The sequence below is a fragment of the Notechis scutatus genome, chromosome 6 (genome assembly GCF_049901735.1).
Source record: "Notechis scutatus isolate UNSWTSFEM ecotype Mainland chromosome 6, rNotScu1.2, whole genome shotgun sequence".
Taxonomy (NCBI): Eukaryota; Metazoa; Chordata; class Lepidosauria; order Squamata; family Elapidae; genus Notechis; species Notechis scutatus.
In genome coordinates this window covers 65,407,521-65,426,791 of record NC_142014.1, presented here as the reverse complement: position 1 = coordinate 65,426,791, position 19,271 = coordinate 65,407,521, and the positions used below count along the sequence as shown (strand labels likewise).

General features: G+C 40.4%; 1 protein-coding gene across 7 annotated transcripts in view; it reads right to left on the bottom strand.

Moving 5' to 3' along the window:
- Positions 1-18,494, bottom strand: part of IQSEC3 (IQ motif and Sec7 domain ArfGEF 3) — a 230,035-nt gene extending 211,541 nt beyond the window's left edge. For 6 of the 7 annotated variants that reach the window (XM_087968567.1, XM_087968571.1, XM_087968569.1 and 3 more), the window contains exon 1: positions 17,767-18,494. In XM_087968567.1, the coding sequence (XP_087824693.1) occupies positions 17,767-18,332 (566 nt within the window). In that variant the 5' untranslated portion in view covers positions 18,333-18,494. The remainder of the gene's footprint in view (positions 1-17,766) is intronic. The other variant, XM_087968568.1, reaches the window with a different exon arrangement.
- Positions 18,495-19,271: the final 777 nt, after the last annotated feature.

Sequence of the window (19,271 nt, the reverse complement as noted above, 5' to 3'; positions counted from 1 at the left end):
TATCACCCTAGTTTAGCATTCTCAAAAAAGGGGTTCTCAGACTAGGATTTCTTTGTTGGGCTAGGGTTGGGCAAGAAAGAAACATGCCACTTCACTTGTTTTAAGAATTAGATTTTAATTATTGCTTTTAATTATTTTCTTTTTAATGATTCGACACTAATAAAGCAAGGACTGAAGCTTACAACCGTTTAAAATAAATCATTTCATTGTAAATAAGCAAAAAGAAACCCAAACCACACAAATAAAAGCCAAACTGTATTTTTCAGGTGAAAGACAGCTTTGCTTACTTTTGCATAATGTCTAAAATCTGGCTTTCATTTTGAAGGCAGCAAAAGTGAAAGAAAAAAGAAAGAAGAATGCCCTTATCTCTGTGAAATGCCTTTAAAATGATGCCGCTTGCCACAACACTGGCAGGGTATAATTTTCTACTTTTGATGTTCTCTACCCCAGTTCAGCCAACTAAGGCAACAAACACAGCACAGCTGCTCTTTTTCTTCCAGCCTAGGGCTTATACGTATAGCCCTTGACATTTAGTGACCATTCAAAGTTACAATACTGAATATAACCCTTTTTCACACATGGTAACGTGATCAAAATTCAGACTCTTGGCAACTGACTCATATTTATGATGGTTGCAGAAATCATGTGATCAATCACTTTTGGTGATCTTCCAACAAGAGAAGTCAATAGGGGGGGGCAGATTCGCTTAACAACTGTACTACTAACTTAACAACTCAGTGCTGCCCGACACTGGTGGTATCTTTATTCAGTTCAAAAAGTAGCCACAATGGTGATACAAATAAATAGTGTCTCTATTAGAAGGTCTGGGGTAGATAATCTGAGATCCTCAGTGTCACGCCCCTGTCACAGTCTGAGTCTGAGGAGGAAGATGAAGATGAACAGCTGACAGGGAGTGGGAGTGTAGCTCCGTTGGCTGTGGAGGAGGCTGGGGAAGGGCAAAGTCCAGCTGGGCAGAGCAGGGAATAGATAGAACAAGGGAGAGGGAGTTCAGAGGAACAATCTCTTCATCCTAGGGCATGCAGGGAAGAACGGAGAAGAGAGCAATGTGGGTTGCGTGGCTTACAAGGGAGGAGAGGGCCCTGATTCCCTTCATTAGCCACAGCTGGGAAGACAGTTGATAAGAAAGGCAGGCTGCACGCAGCAGGTTGTTGGAAGTAAATGTGACTTTATCCTGTGTTGTCATGGCTTATCTGTGTTCCTGGCATCTTCCCAACTGTGTGAGTTTTGCCGTGCCTTCAAGTCTGAAATTCTTGCTCCTACCCTGCCAAACTAATTACTTCAGTTTGGCTTGTTTGGACTTCAAGTTACAGTTTGTGTTGACCATGTTTTGGGTTTAATTTTCTGCAGTCAAAGGCTGTTCCTGGGAGAGTTTTTCTCCAGCCTGAAGGTAACCTGGACATTGGGGGCAAAGTTGGAGATAATAAAGGGACTCTTATTGCTTATCTGACTGTGTTGCCTTTGTGCCACCCCGGGTCATGACAGACATTCAGTCCAGTGGAGCAGTTACCTTTTTCAGTACCCATCACAGTCCAGTAACCTCTTCTGCATACCTTTAAATTACAGGACAAGAAAAGGTATCTCAACTGAAAAAAAATTACTAATGCATCTCCCCAATATTTGTATCATGCTACCCTTCAATCATTAGTCCCAATACTGACTTCAGGGAGGTTGAATGCCAACAAAATTAGAATCAAAACAGGGCCATGAAACACAGAAGGGAAATGTCAAGGTTTGGAGAAGGAACCACGATAGAAATGAGACCAATTCAATAAGGCAGGACTGATGTACAGTACCCCCAAGGTAGTGAGTGTCAGCTAGAAAAGAAATAATACTTTGGCCAGGAGAATACTTGTGTCACCTATCCTTTAGTCTATAGCAGAAAAATAAAGGAAGAGGCATAACCTCACAGGTGTCAGCAGTCTGTGGCCTGTTTCCTACCCTTCGAGCTTCAAATAAGCTTGTTTGGCAGGGTGCAGAAAAGATTGCAATAAGTAGCATGTGTATATGCATTAAAGATGTGGATGTAAGCGTGCAACCGGCTCATAGAAGCCTATATTTAATTTACTAAAGGAGTACGCTGTTCTACATTGTCCTACACTGAAATAATGAGATGTAATCCAAACAATGCCCTTATTGTCATTATTAGATCTTCACATATACAGATAGTCCCTGACTTACAACAGTTCATTTGGTGACCATCCGAAATTACAACAGCACTGCAAAAAGTGACTTAGGACTGGTTTTCACACTTACAACCGCTGCAGCATCTCCACATGACTGTGTGGTCATGTGTTCAAAATTCAGAAGCTTGGCAACTGACTCGTGTTTATGATGGGTGCAGTGTCCCGGGGTCACATGACTGGGATCCCCTCTTGCAATCTTCTGACAAGCAAAATCAATGGGGATGCCAGATTCGCTTAAGAACTAACTTAACAACTACAGTGACTCACTTAACAACGGTGGCAAGAAAGGTCGTAAAATGCAGCAAAATTTACTTAACTGTCTTGCTTAGCAACAGAAATTTTGGGCTCAGTTTTGTGGTTATGAGTTGAGGAGAACCAAGGAGAAATAGCCATTTTTTAAGAGTTCAGGTTATTCTGGATTGGAACCATTCTTTCCCTTTCGATAAGGTAAAGGTAAAGGTCCCCCTTCCATATACGTGCTAGTCATTTCCGGCTCTAGGGGATGGTGCTCATCTCCATTACAAAGCTGAAGAGCCAGCACTGTCCGAAGACGTCTCCATGGTCATGTGGCCAGCATGACTAAATGCTGAAGGTGCACGGAACCTTCCCACCAAAGTGGTCCCTATTTTTCTACTTGCATTTTTACATGCTAGGTTGGCAGAAGCTGAGACAAGTAATGGGAGCTCACTCCATTACACGGTGCTAGGGATTCAAACCACCAACTGCCGACTTTTCTGATCAACAAGCTCAGCATTTTAGCCGCTGAGCCACCAGGTCCCTTTCCTTCTCCATACCTGCCATCAAATGGGTTGAAACTAATTGCATTCATACCTATTTTGGTTCTCCATGCTTGTTATTCAACCAAATAAACATTTTCACTCTGCCTATCTCTTTGTATTCCATCCTTTTGTTATTTTCTCTGTGTTGGGTTTTAGACTATAAGTTCTCCAGGGCAGACACCTGTGTTATAAGTGCTTTCTATACTACCTATGCACAGGGATGGGGCAAATAAATAAACATATTCTTTTTATGAATAAGGTTAAAAAAAAACAATCTAAATTTCAGTAAGACCAGATAGGCTGAATTGTCTTTGCCACACAATGCAGTTACTTTTATGTCAATCTTCTCCAGCCTGGTGCCCTCTAGATGAACAGGGAGTGCAGCTGTCAGAATTCCTCTTAGTTGTGGTTGGCCAATCTAGAATAGACTTCTTTGGAGAACTGAAATGCATCTGAAGGGCACCAGGTTGGGGACACCAATGGAATATTGATCCACCTGGACATTATTGCATATTCCAAACCATTACCCATTTCTGTCATCACTTCTTACAAAGAAAAAGCTACCAGGTGCGTAACGTGAAGGGAGTACAAAATCTATTCCGATTATTATTTAATTTCCATGTATGAACTGGGCCTGCAATTCAGTTGAAAAGATTCCAGTGCTGTAGGTGCTGCAATCAAATAAAGTGCACCTGGATCTACGCTGCCAAAAAAAAAAATGCCATCAGTGTGACAACACAGTGTAGATCCTCAGCTCAAAGTTAAATGCTGTTCACAAGATGCATCTTGTGCTTAATGAAATTAATAGGCAAAGTCGTGTTTAGCCTCATTAGAAGTCTGAAGTATAAAAGAGAACCTTGCCCCTGAGTGTTAATAACTGGTCACTGCAAATCACAATGAGTGCATAAAATGTTTCATGGCATTAATGCAGTGCCTCAAAGAGAAGGGGCAAAACAATCAACCTATCATTGAAAACTAAAGTTGCCATGCTGAATCAATTAAGCCGTGCATTACACACCAAACAAAGCCTTTGCTTTCCCAAAGCAAGAATAGGGGGATGTTAGGGCGTAGGGGCTCAGGAATGTATGTTCAAGATTAAATTTTAAAATGTCTTTTTGCTTTCAGTTAACTTGAGTTCAGATGTACAACGACCAACTTGGGAGTTTGCAAAGGATCAAGCATTAATGATAAGAGTGGTTGAGTGTCTTCCCCTTGCCCCAATCTATTCTCACATATATATATGACATCCAGGATAAGCTATGATTCCAGTGTTGGATGCAGCCATGAAGCCCTTTTCCATACATTATTGGGGTTTTTTTTTTGAAGTGCAGCCTTTGAACAATAATATTTTAAATTATCTGATACCTGATTGCAGTACCTTGCTCCAAACTATTGATTTCAAACTACACATGGCAGTTACTGCTTCTATATCATATTATCCTGTTATCAATGTTTATATTCAATAAATATTATCAATACAGGCAAGGAGGGGAAGAGAGAGGAGAGGAAAGGAGGACTCTATGTGATAGCCCTAACTCATATTTGATAATAAATTCCTGGTTGTCAATCAGCATCCCTTAGTTATTTAGCAACTAATCAACAATGTGCTGGGTGTATATAATACAAAAAACTGACACATCCTTCCTAAAGCTGATAAATCTGTCATGTACTATCTCTTTCTATTTTCTTTATTTTTCCTATTGTGCTCCAGCTGTGGCCTAAGTAAAGACAACAGAATGGAGATAATTTTATAACAAATCAAGTATTTTTTTCCCATCTGTTGCACTGAAAACATTCTTTTCTGCTCTTCCTTGTAGCTTTTTCCTGCCAAAAGGAAAATAAAAGATGTTTGCTGGGAGTAGATAAAACAAAAAAACAATCCCATCAGTGAATACTGAGAGGAAAAAGTCTGGAAAGGAAACTATAATGAGAAAGAAACAATGAAAAATAACCAAAGAATTTGAACAACAAAACAGAGATAGCAAAATAAGAGATTATGCAAGGAAGTGAGTATTCAATCAATAAGTCGAGAGTAACTTGTTATCTCTCATAGTCCTAGTAAATTAATATTATTACAATAAAAATAGACTTCCTCCAGCCAGCCTGAAGTCAATTATTGGTAAACCCAATATTAATTTTAATTAACTGTCAAATAAACAAATAAGCAACTTTGTGAAATGATAATTCTCATCACACCCCATGTAGAAATGCACATCTGGATATTAGTAGAATGCCTAATACAGTGTGTGAATACTGTTGAGCATAAATGTGTCTATCCCATTACTCTACAGATTAACAGTGGAAGAAATTAACACTTGATGCAGAATTTACGAATCAGAAAACCCCAGTGTTTTCATATCGGGCATGAAGGTGGCCTTGAATGGAGAAGAATCTGACAGTCTTTTTAGTAACAGCTAAGAAAAATAGGATCATCTCTGGTTTTAAGCAGTGACATTAGATTCAGGTGCTGTGAGAGGTAAGGTTCAGGGTTGAATGGTGGAGTACTCGGTCAGTGGTGGGACTCAAAAAAATGTACAACCAGTTCTGTGGGCATGGCTTGGTGAGCATGGTGTGGCTTGGTGGGTGTGGCTTGGTAGATGTGGCAGGGGAAGGTTACTGCAAAATTCCCATTCCCTCCCCAGCCCACTAACCTGCTTTCCAGCTCCGTTCTCCTGTGCAGGGCAACAAAAGAAGACCCAGCCAATCAGCTGGGACTCGGGAGGCAGAGAATAGATGGGGGTGGGGCCAGTCAGAGGTGGTATTTGCTGGTTCTTTAAACTACTCAAAATTTCCGCTACCGGTTCTCCAGAACTGGTCAGAACCTACTGAATACCACCTCTGTACTCGGTTCTCTCTTTGTTTGTTTGCTGATGGTTCATTACCCAACTACCCAACTTAACCCCCCCCCCAAAAAGCCCGCCGCCCCCCCCCCCCCCCCCCCCCCCCCCGGTACACTGCCATCCATGCAAGTGAGTATGGGGTTTGTTCCCTGTTTATATGCAGTAGCTTGCCCTGCCAGGTTTGATGGGAGGGTTCCTTGGTTGTCCCAAAGTTACTTTTTCAGGAGGCAACTGGACTTCCTCATTTTTCTTTTGAAGACGTTTCACTTCTCATCCAAAAAGCTTCTTCAACTCTGATGGGATAGTAGGGAATGGAAGGAGCTGAAGAAGCTTCTTGGATGAGAAACGAAACATCTTCAAAAGAAAAAAAAACCAAGGAAGTCCAGTTGCCTCCCAAAAAAGCAATTTGGGGACAACCAATATCTGCATGACTGAGAATCTGATGGGGGCATTGCTTTTTAATTGAGCCGCTCAAAAGAGACAATTTTAAAAAAAGCTAAGAAGGAAACAGCGAGATCAGAGTACATCCTTTCCAGCAGATGACACCCAGATAAACAGGGATTAACGCTAGGCAAATAATCAAGAGTCATCTACAGCATACAGTATAGGCACTGTGTAAGCCATGATGTAAGATATAAGATGGATAAGAGGAAGATTAGCAAAGACTATCCATGAAGAACAACTAGTCAGAAGACACAATGAAAACCACTTAATGTCACAACACATGGACAGACTCAACCATAGTTTCAACTGAGAAACTGAGAACATTCTAGACCAAGCTAAATCCAAAAATGCTAGGGAATTCCTGGAAGCTTGGCATTCAGATAAACCAGCCATCAACAGATGAATACAAATAAACCATATTCAAACACCATTCAAAAGAGACAATCTAAAAGCTAAAAAGGAAGCAAAAAGACTAGAATGCATCCTCTCCAGCAGACAACACCCAGATAAGCAGGGATTAACACCAAGCAAACAATGACGCAGAACACAAACACCCTAATCAAAGAACTACCAAAGAGAAAATAGGGCAACACTGGCAGGCAAGCTACCATATATAAACAGGGAGTAAATCCCACACTCACTAACACTGATGACATTACAGGTAGTCCTCGACTTACGAACACAATTGAGCCCAACCTTTATGTTGTTAAGTGAAACATTTGTTAAGTGAGTTTTGTCCCATTTTACAATTTTTCTTGCCACCGTTGTTCAGTGAATCACTGAAGTCATCAAGCTACTAACACTGTTGTTAAGGGAATCTGGCTTCCTCGTTGACTTTGCTTGTCAGAAGGTCACAGAAGGTGATCACATGACCTCGGGACACTGCAACGGTCATAAGTATGAGTCAGTTTCCAAGCATCTGGATTTTGATCATGTGATCATGAGGATGCTGCAATGGTTGTAAGTGCGAAAAACAGTCATAAATCGCTTTTTTCAATCCTGGCGTCATGTCCCTGATGGAGACTGACTCTGAGGAAGAGGAGGAACAGCCAACAGGGAGTGGAAGTGTGACTCTGGAGGTTGTGGAGGAGGCTGGGGAAGGGCAGAGGCTGGTTGAGCAGTCAGAGGAGGACCCAGGCCCATCCCCTCTACATCCTAGGGTACGCAGGGAGGAGAGGATAAGGGAGAGATGGGGTCTACTTGGGAGGAGAGGGCCTTGATTCTCTTCATGGGTTGCAGGTGTGAGAACTGAATAAAAGTTTGGACCTGCGTACTGGCAAACGCTGGAAACAAAGCGTGTTTTATTTTGGTCTGAAGTTATCTTGGCTGGCGTCCTTCCAACAGACTGTGCCTTGTTATCTCCTTGAATTTGGTAAATTCTTGTCTTGTTCCGTTGTGGAAATGTCGTCATTGCAGTTTGTTTGGTTTTTTATTTAACTTCTATCTGCTCATTAAGTTCGTTCTATATTGCTTTCTTTTGAAGACTATTTTTGAGTACATTTTATGTCCAACTGAGAATTATTGAACAGTGGGGCCAAGTTGGAGGCATTAAAGGACATTTATTTATGTTTTGGATATTGTTACGTTTTGTTACACCCTGGGTCATCACCCCCGGTTTAACTTTGAATGGTCACTAAATGAACTGTTGTAAGTCAAGGACTACCTGTACCTAGTCGGATGATGAAGCATCTGCAAGCAAACAACCCAGCTCAAGAGCACTAAGGACTCTACACTCAGAATATGCCAACTGAAATTAAATAAAATGAGTTCATACCCAATTCATTGTATTTATACTCCAGGAAAAGTGAGCATTTATATATTCCAACTAACAGAACAGCTTAGTTGGTCTTGGTTACTATGCCTCTGGATTGGAGGAGAGATGCCCTTCTGTGCTCTACTTTAGACAACAAATGATTTGGGATTGGCCCTGTGCACCAATACTTCATTTAATTCCTTGTCCCTCTCTCCAAGCCTAGCCAAATAAAATAGAAAAGCAAAAATGAGTACAAAAACATAAATCTGCATTATTTCAATATATTAGCTAAACTAATTAGATTTATATTAACTTCCAAAGAGCAATAATTTACACTCTGAATGCAGACGGTCACATATTCAAACTCTCCCATCTCTGTGGTGGGAAAGTTATCATTATCATCATTAAAGATAACAAAGTGTCTAAATACGGTAGAAGGATTAATTGAGTAATAATCTCTCTAGGTGAAATGTCATATTCTTTTAATGTATGAATTATGTTTGAATAACCTGTGATTTGCTATTCACCTGCAGGCGTCAGATGCCTCCCATGTAGTGGGGTCACCCAGCTGCCACATTCACACATACTGAATCTTCTTCTACTGTTAGGAAACAACTTTTATTGTGGAGGATAACATACTAGAAGAGTATTTCTCAACCTTAGCAACTTTAAGCTGTGTGGTCTTCAACCAGTGGTGAGAGTCAAAACATTTTACTACCAGTTCTGTGGGCGTGGCTTGGTGGACGTGGCTTGGTGGTTATGTAACTGGGTTTTCATGGCTGGGTGGTCATTGACTAGGTGGGCGTGGCCAACTCCACATCATTCATGTCAAGGGGCGCCTTGCCTCGCCCCACTTGCCTGGCCTCCCGAGAACTTCTTCTGGTCTTTGTCTATTAATGCATCTATTACTACAGTGTCTGGTTGATTATCTAATGCCTGCCTGTCCTTCTGGATCCAGAACTCCCACAGATTCTTCGCTCTATTATTTGGCTGGCTGGGGAATTCTGGGAGTTGAAGTCCACACAGCTTAAAGTTGAGAAACACTGCACTAGAATGTGGGAGAAATTGTTCCCAAATAGAAAAGTAACACACATCAGGGAAATAGTTGAGCTAATACCTTGGCTTACTCTAACCCTATATTCCCCTCAAGAAGTGGTCAACATCTTCATGTGCAATTTGGTGTACTGTAGTTCTCTCTTCTTTGGAGTATATGCACAAACCGGATAGGAGATTATTAGAAGAACGATCGGGATTAGTAGTAAGCATTGCTACTAAGATCAGCCTGACAAGTCTACAAGGTCCTGTTGGCCTCAGAAGGAGAACACTGAGTGCATTAACAAAGTCCTTAAGTTTGCTTTATTAGAGCAATATTTCTCAGCAATGTCAGATAACACAATTGCCTGCATAAGATGCAGTGTCTTTGGCTATGATTTCAGGTCTCCTGCGGTCCAGTTAGATTTTCACAGCAAGATCATTCTTTGGCCTGTGATTCATTGTTGCACTGCCTGGTTTTTCACCCAGCATCCATGCTGTGGTCTACTCATCTCTCTTCACCAAAGCATATTTCTTGGGCTCTGACACCATTTCATGTGGCACAAGCTCAGCTATTTCCATGCATCTTTTTTGTTTTCACTATGATGTTAATTAAGGGTATTGCGTATTTATTACATTTATAAATCCCCTGCTTCCTGCAAGGAACTTTAAAGTAGCTTGTCTGATTCTGTCTATGAATAACTTATCCTCACAATGGCTCTCTGTGAGACAGGTTACAACAACTACTTCTATACTATATATTATATATTGAAAGCAGCAAGACTATTTTATGCACCAAAATGGAAGGATATTTTGATTCCCACCATGGACGAATACACACACACACACACACACACACACATATTAGAAATGCCAATTAAAATATATAAAAAGTTGGTATTGTTAAATAAGATAAATTTGATCACAGCTATCAGAACGAATTCTTAATTCTTTCCAATGCAAATTTAAAATATGAGGCCCTGGTATTTAATAATATTTTACTTCAATATTTGGTAACAGCAAGTCTCATTTAATGATTCATATGTAATGGTAATTTATAATTTATTTAATATGTATGCCATAGTAATATTTAATAAGATTTTTAGGATGATTGATTAGTTTATGACAAGGTATATTACTTGAGATTTTGTATTTTATCTCCTGCAAAAATTATTAGAGGATTATGAAAACTTAATTTCATTTCTTCTTTTAAATTAAATTTCATTTCTTCTTTTAAATTAAATTCAGAATTTCATTTCTTCAATTTCAATTTCATTTCTTCTTTTAAATTAAATTCAGAATTTAGAATTTCTCATTCATAAAATATGGAAAGAGAATGGAAATATTGATCAACATTTGCCAGGTTTCAAGTACTCATTTTAGATCTATAGGTGTATTAAAGTAGTAATTGAACATTACACTAGTGGCTGAGAGGTCTTGTATGGTTGAAGTAGTCGTTGAAAACATTCGTGTTATAGACTGAAGTAATGAAAAAAGAGACAACAACATCCAGTTTCTGTTAGCAACTGGATGTTTGCTGCTGTCCATGGTTCTGAAACAATGTGTTGCCAACTATCCTGTTCCAGAATTAAATTTCCATTGCATCATTATTTGAAAGTTCACATCTGGAAAGAAAGACATGTTTCTACACTTAGGACTCGAAGACAGGACCATAAAGCAGGAACACCACCACACAGGTGAATAAAGGAAGCTATCATGGTGATAAATTACATTTATTTTATAACTGGCATTATGACATTCTTTTCAGGTAAATGTTATTGAGTGAAGCTGAACAATAACTGTCGAAGAATCCTGACTAATTCTAAGAAAGAAAAGGTTCTGATTGAAGAAATGCAGTTCTTTTCCCCCCCACATATTCATTTCTGCCCCTCTTTCATCAAACCATTAGAGTTATGAGATTGCAAGGATCACTGCCTATTGTATTTTGCTGGTGCAATGGGCAAATATAGCAAATATTATTTTAACATGACTAATAACCCATAATATTTATTTTTAGTGCCTAAAGAAACTAGTGGCATGGGATTGTGTAATGATTTTATCTCAGAAAAAAAATCCATTCTGGTAAGAACAGATGCATGGAGTAGATGTAGGAAAACAAAACCTCCTGCAATGCAATCTTTTGATCTGAAACTTACATAATTGGTTTATTGAACAAAATCAAGATATAATAGCCTCAACCCTTAGCAAAAGACCACATGGTCCACACATCTAATTTTTGCATTGACATCCTAAATATATCCAAGTCATAAATAAAGATGCAGCAACATCAACAGCTGAGGGGCAAACAGCATGCTATGCACAAATGAATTAAAATGGGAATCATTTTGACCCAAGAAAGCAATGTTTAATCTTTTCCCCAGTAGGGTTTTTCTTCTCCAGCATCTGCTATCTTTCAATCTGTTCCTTTATTCAAAATCTTCCAAATATGTATTTGTAAAAGTATTTGTGTTTATAAGAGCCACTTTCAACATTTGACTCAGACGCAAGTTACGGGAAGGTTTGTTGGCTTTCCCCATCTTTATACCCACAAGTATTACATAGTCAGATGACAACTAAGTCTCACTGATCTCCTTTAATATTGGCCATTTATGTTTTACTAGATGAACAATCAGTATTATTTTTCCTCAATCATTATTTGAATTTAACAGGGACTTTAAATAATTCAGAGTAACAATCTCTATTTGCTCTGACCACAATAGGCTATTTTCAAGCAAAGCAATTATAATATGGTGGAACCATTCCAGGACTTCGGTCACAAACCGATTTGGTCATGAACAGAAGCGAGACTGACTGCGCATGCGCCTACAATTCTTTGCATGTACAGAAAGGGAAATCACCGTGGCTGTATTTGATCAGCACCCGAGGATGTTTGCAACCAGAAGCAACAATTTTCCCAAATTTTTTGTTGTCACCTGATTTGGTCGCGAACAGAAGCATTTGTGACCCGAGGTTCGACTGTATTGTTATATTTTATGCCTCAAACTCATCCCTAGTTGTTTATGAATGATTGCATCCTATAAATTTTAGTTTTTGAAATTTATCTGCTTGCATATGAAGGAAACCAGAGTGGTGCTTATTTAGATTCAGTTATAGGGTTTGATGAACCCTTCCTAAATTATTCCACTCTAGTTACAATTCTGTATCTCCCATACAACTCCTATCATATGCAATCCAGGGTTATAGCCCGTCACATCTGGGACACACCAAATTGTGGGACAGAAAGCTTAATTCTTTCTTTGTCACAATTCTATCATAAAGGAGGCCTTGAGGAACAGGAAGAATGTAATAAGAGAGGGAAATATGATGGCTTTGCTTACTCCCAAATTGGTACAGGGGCAGAAATTGTGATCAATACATCCAGCAATATTTTGAAGTTGATTCTTGCAAGATGTTTTTGTCCAATCAAGGTTGCCTTTGCACCTCTGTCTGCTACATCTAAATGCAAAAATCTTTTATGGAACGGAACTAGTGAATAGAGCTTAAATATTCCAAAACAATTTACCCTTTTTAAAGTGGGTTGGACTATCATCACAATTTTTTAATATAAGCAATTTTCAAAGACAAAGAATGATGCCTGAAAACAATAAACTTCTATAGCAAAATTATTAGGACCATGTATTTCCTCCATCTAAACTTCCATCCATAGTTGCCCTCAGCCATGTTCTTTCTTTTGCAATGGCAAACAAATCTCTTCATAAGTCATCTGTTTCATCATTGAGAATGTGAGGTATAATTATCATAATGTTAGAAATGCATACTGGGACTGAAGGAAAACTGCCTTGGTAGGATGGTTAGGAACATTACTGTACATAACACATCATTGTACATGATGCTTCACAGGAACAATATCTCTGAATGAACATCATTGTCACTTGGAAAAGATCATTTAAACTGCATGGCTATAATGGAGCAACCCCTGAAAGAAATAAGTGTAATACATTATAAAGGTGTACCAATGTAATTGCACATACCTCCAATGTAAGAATATGAATCTATATAGTACTAAAACTCCTACATCTGTTTTATAGTTTGTCACCTTCAATTGGATGAAATGGTGCACTATAGATCAACATTTTTTGAATCAACATACCTCAAAGAGACTAACTTAAAGAATGTATCCAAAATCCAGGATCCATGACTCCATGGGATTGAAATTTGGCAAAGTTGTTGCCACTTCAGTGCTGCTGCACTACCATTCCATGGGATCAGCATTTCCAATACTCCCTGCCAGCTTCCTGCAAGGGAAGTCAATCAGGAAACTGGCAGGAAAGGGAAAATTGCTCCCACTCCCATGCATTTTTGGCTGCTTATGGCCATGCTATTTCTCTGTTTAGATAAGTATCTCTGAAATGATGACCTAGTGGGTCACATGTTGTCTAATTTAGAGTTAAACCAGATGTTTAGTGGGAAATATAAATACTGTATATACCGCTTCATATTTATTTCTATTACCCAGAGCTCATATTCAATCTTGGCATCTCCAAAATAAACTAAGTGATAATCCCCTGGGATTGATTTGCCTCTCCTGGAAAAAGCCTTTTTTAAAGGAGCCTGATCAACAACCATGGATTTGGTCCTTCTCAGACAATTAAAAGATGCAGATTCAGCTATCTGTTTTGGAATGCTAGCTCATGTTTCCCCAGGCTGAGCGTGCAAGTGACTGGAGTTGAGGAACAGAAATATTGCATGCAACTAAGGAGTGATCTACTCATAAGAAGGAATCTACCCACAAGGAGTAGTTCCTCTTTCAGAAAATCCTAATGAAGTCCTGAAGGCAATATGCTTGCCCAAATGTTCTCTGATCTTCCCCAAACTGTTTGCCTTATATAGTGTTTTTTTCTATTAGATTAGTTTAAGTAAAAAAGGAATGAGATGCTAGCATGCTACAAACCAATCAGAAATAATGAATAGTCTAACAAAACTTCTGGACCACATGCATGTCTCAGAGATATTCTCAGAAAATAAAATAGTGGAGACCTGAAGCTGAGAGCTTGATTTGCCTTCTGGAAAATAGGAATTTTATGTCCATCCATGCTATAATTGCAGCCATTTCTGAAACTGCTTATGGCAAATACTCAACATTCAAATGTACTCACTATACTCCAAAGATTGGGAAATCTTTGCTAATGAAGAGACATGGGTGGGCATTTCCAATTATTTCCTTACTTTAATTACTTCTCCAAACCACAAAAATCTATCTATCTGCCTGCCTGCCTGCCTGCCTGCCTATCATCTATCAAGCTATCATCTATCTAGCTATCATCTATTTATCTTTTATGAACACAAGGGGCTTGCTTATCTAGTCATTAAAAATTATGACCTGCTTGCTCTTCTATTTTTAAAAGCATACCATGTGCTTTTTAAAAAAATGTCTCTCTTGCCTTGTGTTATAATTATGCATTTATCTAACCAATGTGAAAGAAGATAGTGATGTAATGAAGCTTCTCCATTACAGTGATGTATTCTTACAAATACTCTTCAAATGTTAGGCACTTCCTGGAGAAGCGGAATGGAGACTGTATTTCTCAGAATGTGATTTTTGACCCAGTAAGTGTGCTGCTAGAACTACTGCTAGAGATTTATCTGGGAGAGTGAATTGATACTGTTAAGCATGTTGAGGAAAAGAGCCACAGTTTTTAGAACAGTCAAGTTAATTCTCTCCCTGGAAAACAATATCAAAGGCCATCTTTTACCATCTTTAGAAAGCATGCAGTTGCAAAGGAGGATTACTCTCTAATTTAAGCAGGAATTCGTTACATCACAGAACTGGCACAGAGAAGCTACTGTCTGTTTATGCTGATAATGTCTTTCAGTATATTTGGCTATTATATACTTTGCTCTTTTTGCATATCAAAATACTAGTTTCAAGAAGAATATTTAAAAAAAATATTCCCATTTGAAACTACTTTCTCTGCAGAAAGAATAACTCTCTGTTTCTAAAAGTTTGGTAAAATATGAAGTGGATAGGATGTACAATGTCAAGAATGACACCGGATCACCTTTATCAAACACAATATTGCCACTGTACACACACAGTGTAACCAATAAAAGGATTTTGTAATCCCTCATCCCAAATTCCTTTTGATAGACAAACCCATTTGAAATTAGTGTTCTCATCTGATCTATTCAAAACAATAAGTTCAAGTGTTTTAGAGAATACAGCCTAAGATACAAGCTATCAGGACATTCTCCTGTATAATCACATAAAAGCACTATTCTGCTACAGGATTTTTTATTTTTTATTTATTTTTTGTTAATTGCATACAAGTTAATGAACACCTTTCTATAAGGCTTCCAGGTCTGGAAAAAATCTTCATTCAGGTTTTGCCAACAAAAGTACAAATTCCCCTGATCTTCTTCTATTACACGCATATTCTGAGTGATTTTGAGTTGAGAATTCATGTGTATACATTGCAAAAAAAAATAACCATCGTCTGCTTCTGCTCTTTGGTTTGCAATTGCAAAGCCACACAATTCACACTTAGCCTTTTTGAAAGGAAGGGCCCTTCAAACCTCTTCCAATTTCAAATGGCAGCTCACATGATTGCCATTTGAAAATGGTACATTTATCTCTTGATTATCACTCCAATCAAACAGTTTGGGATCAGTAGTATAAAAAAAAACTGCATTTGGAGGTTCCAATATGATGGACATATTTTAAAGACGTTAAGATGATAGAGTCCTTGGCTTTCAAAAATGCTTATCCTTTCCCAAAAATATTATGCAAAATACTATATTGCAGCTCCAACATATCTATAGACATGTCATATTATGGAAAGCTGACCTAGTAGGCACGTTGTATACAGTACTGCATTTTTAGCTTAAAAATTGCTTTGGCAAACCTTCAGAATAAAACAGGAGGTTAATTTAACCTTGCTGAGGATATAGAGCTTAATGCTGTCCCGGGACAACACATGCCATAGTCTTAATGTATCCCTTGAGAGGACATTTGGATGAGAACTACCCCAACTTTTTCTCCCACTTCAGTGTTTGAAAAAACATTAATGAATCAAAATGTTGGTAAGAGGAAACAGATTTTCAATTTAATGCATTTAAAGCATATGCATGCTCAATCTTGAAACATATGTGAGAAATGAGAATGAGATGGAAAAAAAATCTTGGCAATACTATTTTTGTAACATTTTTTTCCTATTATAAATAAACTAAGATTTGTTGCTGTTGTTTTCACAGACTTCTAAATTTCCTGTTTAGCTTTTACTCTGATACAGCACCAATGAATGCCTTTTCAGACTTTGAACGTACAACTGAATACAGAAGAGCTTCTACAGCATTTTGGGGAGGATAAATGGGCCCAATATACCAATAATTGTTACGCAAAAAGCACTTATTACTATGAGTTCAATATGCAAAACTTTAAAAATTCTGATTATATGCTGCTAGGAAAACATACATTTTACATTCAGGAAAAGAAAGCCACCCACCATGTGTTATATTGTCTGATTCCGAGAGAAAAGGGGCTACCTCTCCAAATTGCATAATGGCTAATTCTGTGGCAGCCAACTAAAAATATAGTCCTTCTTTCAAGAGACCATCTGCTTTTTAAACAAAAAGCAAGTGACAAATTCTTATCATTAGTGATAATGGTAGCTTTAGCTTTCATCTGTACTATTAAAAATCAAAACCGAAGGCTAGATTCCAATTTTTGAACTTTACTTGTACACAATGAAATAGACACAGCTAAGCTTTATTTATTTTTTTATCTTTCTCTGTTGGTGTAGTTATTTTAATTTCCTGGGCAAGCACACACACACAATATTGTAAGATCACTTCCTGAAAATATCTTGAAGTGATGGGTAGATATCATTAGCTTGATCCATTGACTAAGTGGTTGGCTAATTTAAATGCAGTTTGTGTCCACCCTGAAAAAAATAACTAGTACTGTTTTAGAGCATTCCTTACAATAGAGTGATGCTTCCCCAGACCACACTACAGAAAACCACACTTTCTATGCCAAAGAGAATCCTTTAAAAAGATTGTTTGATTCTTTAGCAGCTGGAAGTCATCACTGCATAGCATAAAGCCTGCAGACAAAGCTAACCTGAGTCTTCACAAAAATATAAAAACAAGATTCATCTGAATGGCACTAAGCATCTGTAACATGTCCATACTACCTTAATGGAAGGGAAACCCTAGTTGTGTAATAAGAGATTTTACATTACACACAGAGAGGCGTACAAAACAAGGCGCACAGCTCAGCTCTTTCTCTCCTTCATTCAAATTTGTCTTTGCTTCTGGATTTTCATCACAAACATACAACCTACAAAATAGCAAGGACGGTGGAAAAACCCGTCGCTATCACCACCGCATGCTTTCAAAAGAAGACTCCGCGAGTGAATGGGTGGCGAAATTTGATAAAACTGTACCCTCCAGCCACCGGGCAGTCATGAGGAAGCCAGTTTGGAATCAGCTAGATGATACCCCTGTGGCTGGGCAGCTTTTGCCCCTCCGTGATCCTATGGAAAACTATACAATTCACTTGGGAAGGGATTCCCCACCCGCCCACTCGATTCGATTGCAGCGGTCGGTTGCACAGGATGGGAGGGGGAAGGATCAATCTTTGCTCCCAAATGAAGGATACTTTAGATCCGTTTTACTTATTTACTTATGGGGGGGGTCTGGGCATCCCAGCCCCTTCCTCCCGCTCTCCCTCCGCCCTCCCCCCATCGACTTACTCTAGCCTTCTGACTAAGACGCCTTTGCCGAGGGCTGGTGGGCTTTTGTGCGGAAGGAGGGCAGGGCAACAGGTCTTTTCCCGGCTGTCCTCGTGGTGGTGCTGGTGGGGCTGGAGGGAAGGGTGCTGGTGTGAGATCGGCGTCCGGGTGCCGCTGGGGCCGGCCTGAGCCTGCTTGCTACTGCTGGGAGGTGGCGGCGGCGGCGGGTGCCGCGGCGGCGGCTGGAGCGCCGGGAGCTGTTTGTGGTGCTGAAACTCCTCCTGCTCAGCCGCCGCCGCCGCCGGCTGCTGCTGCTGCTGGCCCTGAGGCGGAGCTCGGCAAGGCAAGGAGGCAGCAGGGGGAACCCTCGGCTGCAGCAGCGGCGGCGGCGGCGGCGGGGCTTCCGCCGGGAGCGCGTACTGCTCGCGGAGGCTGCGGTTCTCGGTGCTGAGCTCGTCCAGGCGCTTCTCCAGCTCGTCGATGCGCTGACGCTGGGTGTGGATGAGGCTCTGCTGGTTCTGGACGATGGCGGTGAGCTCCTTCAGGTAGAGCACGGCGCGCACCGGATTCTCCAGCAGGCTCTCCATGCCCCGCGGCCGGACCCCGGCACCCGCCTGCTGCGCTGGGCTTCGGCGAGCCTCGCGGGAGACTCCTCCGCACGCGTGCGCTTGCTTCGCCTCTCGCTCCCTCGCTTGTATGTACACACGCGCAAAAGCCTACACGCGCAGGAAAGGCGGCTGGCGCCAGCCTCGTTTCCTCACGTCACGCACAAGCGGGGGCGGGGCAGACAGGCTCCGCCCCTTGTCTGAGAAAGACCGCCCCTCCATCCTCTTCCCAAGGGCCCTCGCTGTGCCGAACCGGGGGAGGGGGGAGCAGAAGCGCTTGAGAAAAGAAAGGGGTAGAAAAACCGGGCGAGTAAAGGCAGAGCGTTCAAAATGAAAGGAAAGAACGGCGAGGCGCTGACCATCGTTGCCTGGTGGGATCAAATGAGCCGTGGCGCGATAGATACCACGGCAGAAGGGTGCGATCCTGGGGAGAACTCAAGCCTTCCGCTCAGCCGAGGGAGCAGGGCTTCCCTGGCCGCTGCGCGCCTTGTCTCTTTGCCGCTTAGGAAGAAGGATCGCGGGGCCTGGGAAATGTGGCATTCTTACGGAGAATAATAGAAAGAGAATAGAATATCAAATAATTGCCATTAGACTCATTCAGCAGTGCTCTTTTGTGTTAAGAGTAGAACAACAGAGTTGGAAATTGGGCGACCGGAGAGGGTAGAAACAGAAAGAGACACAAGAGAAATTGGTACTTCTCAAAGCAAACATTGTACGAAGAGAGCTGTGATTAGCCAAAGTCAAGAGGAATCTGGTGGCAGAGTTTTGTTTTGTTTTTTTGTTCGTTTTTTTAGGTTTGGTTTTGTTTGGTGCCCCAGTCCCTAACGTTTTCTTGACAAGATTTCAGAAGTGGTTTGCCATTGCTTCCTGCCTCGGGCTGAAAGAGGGGGGAACTGACCAGGTGGCTTTGTGCCTGAGGAA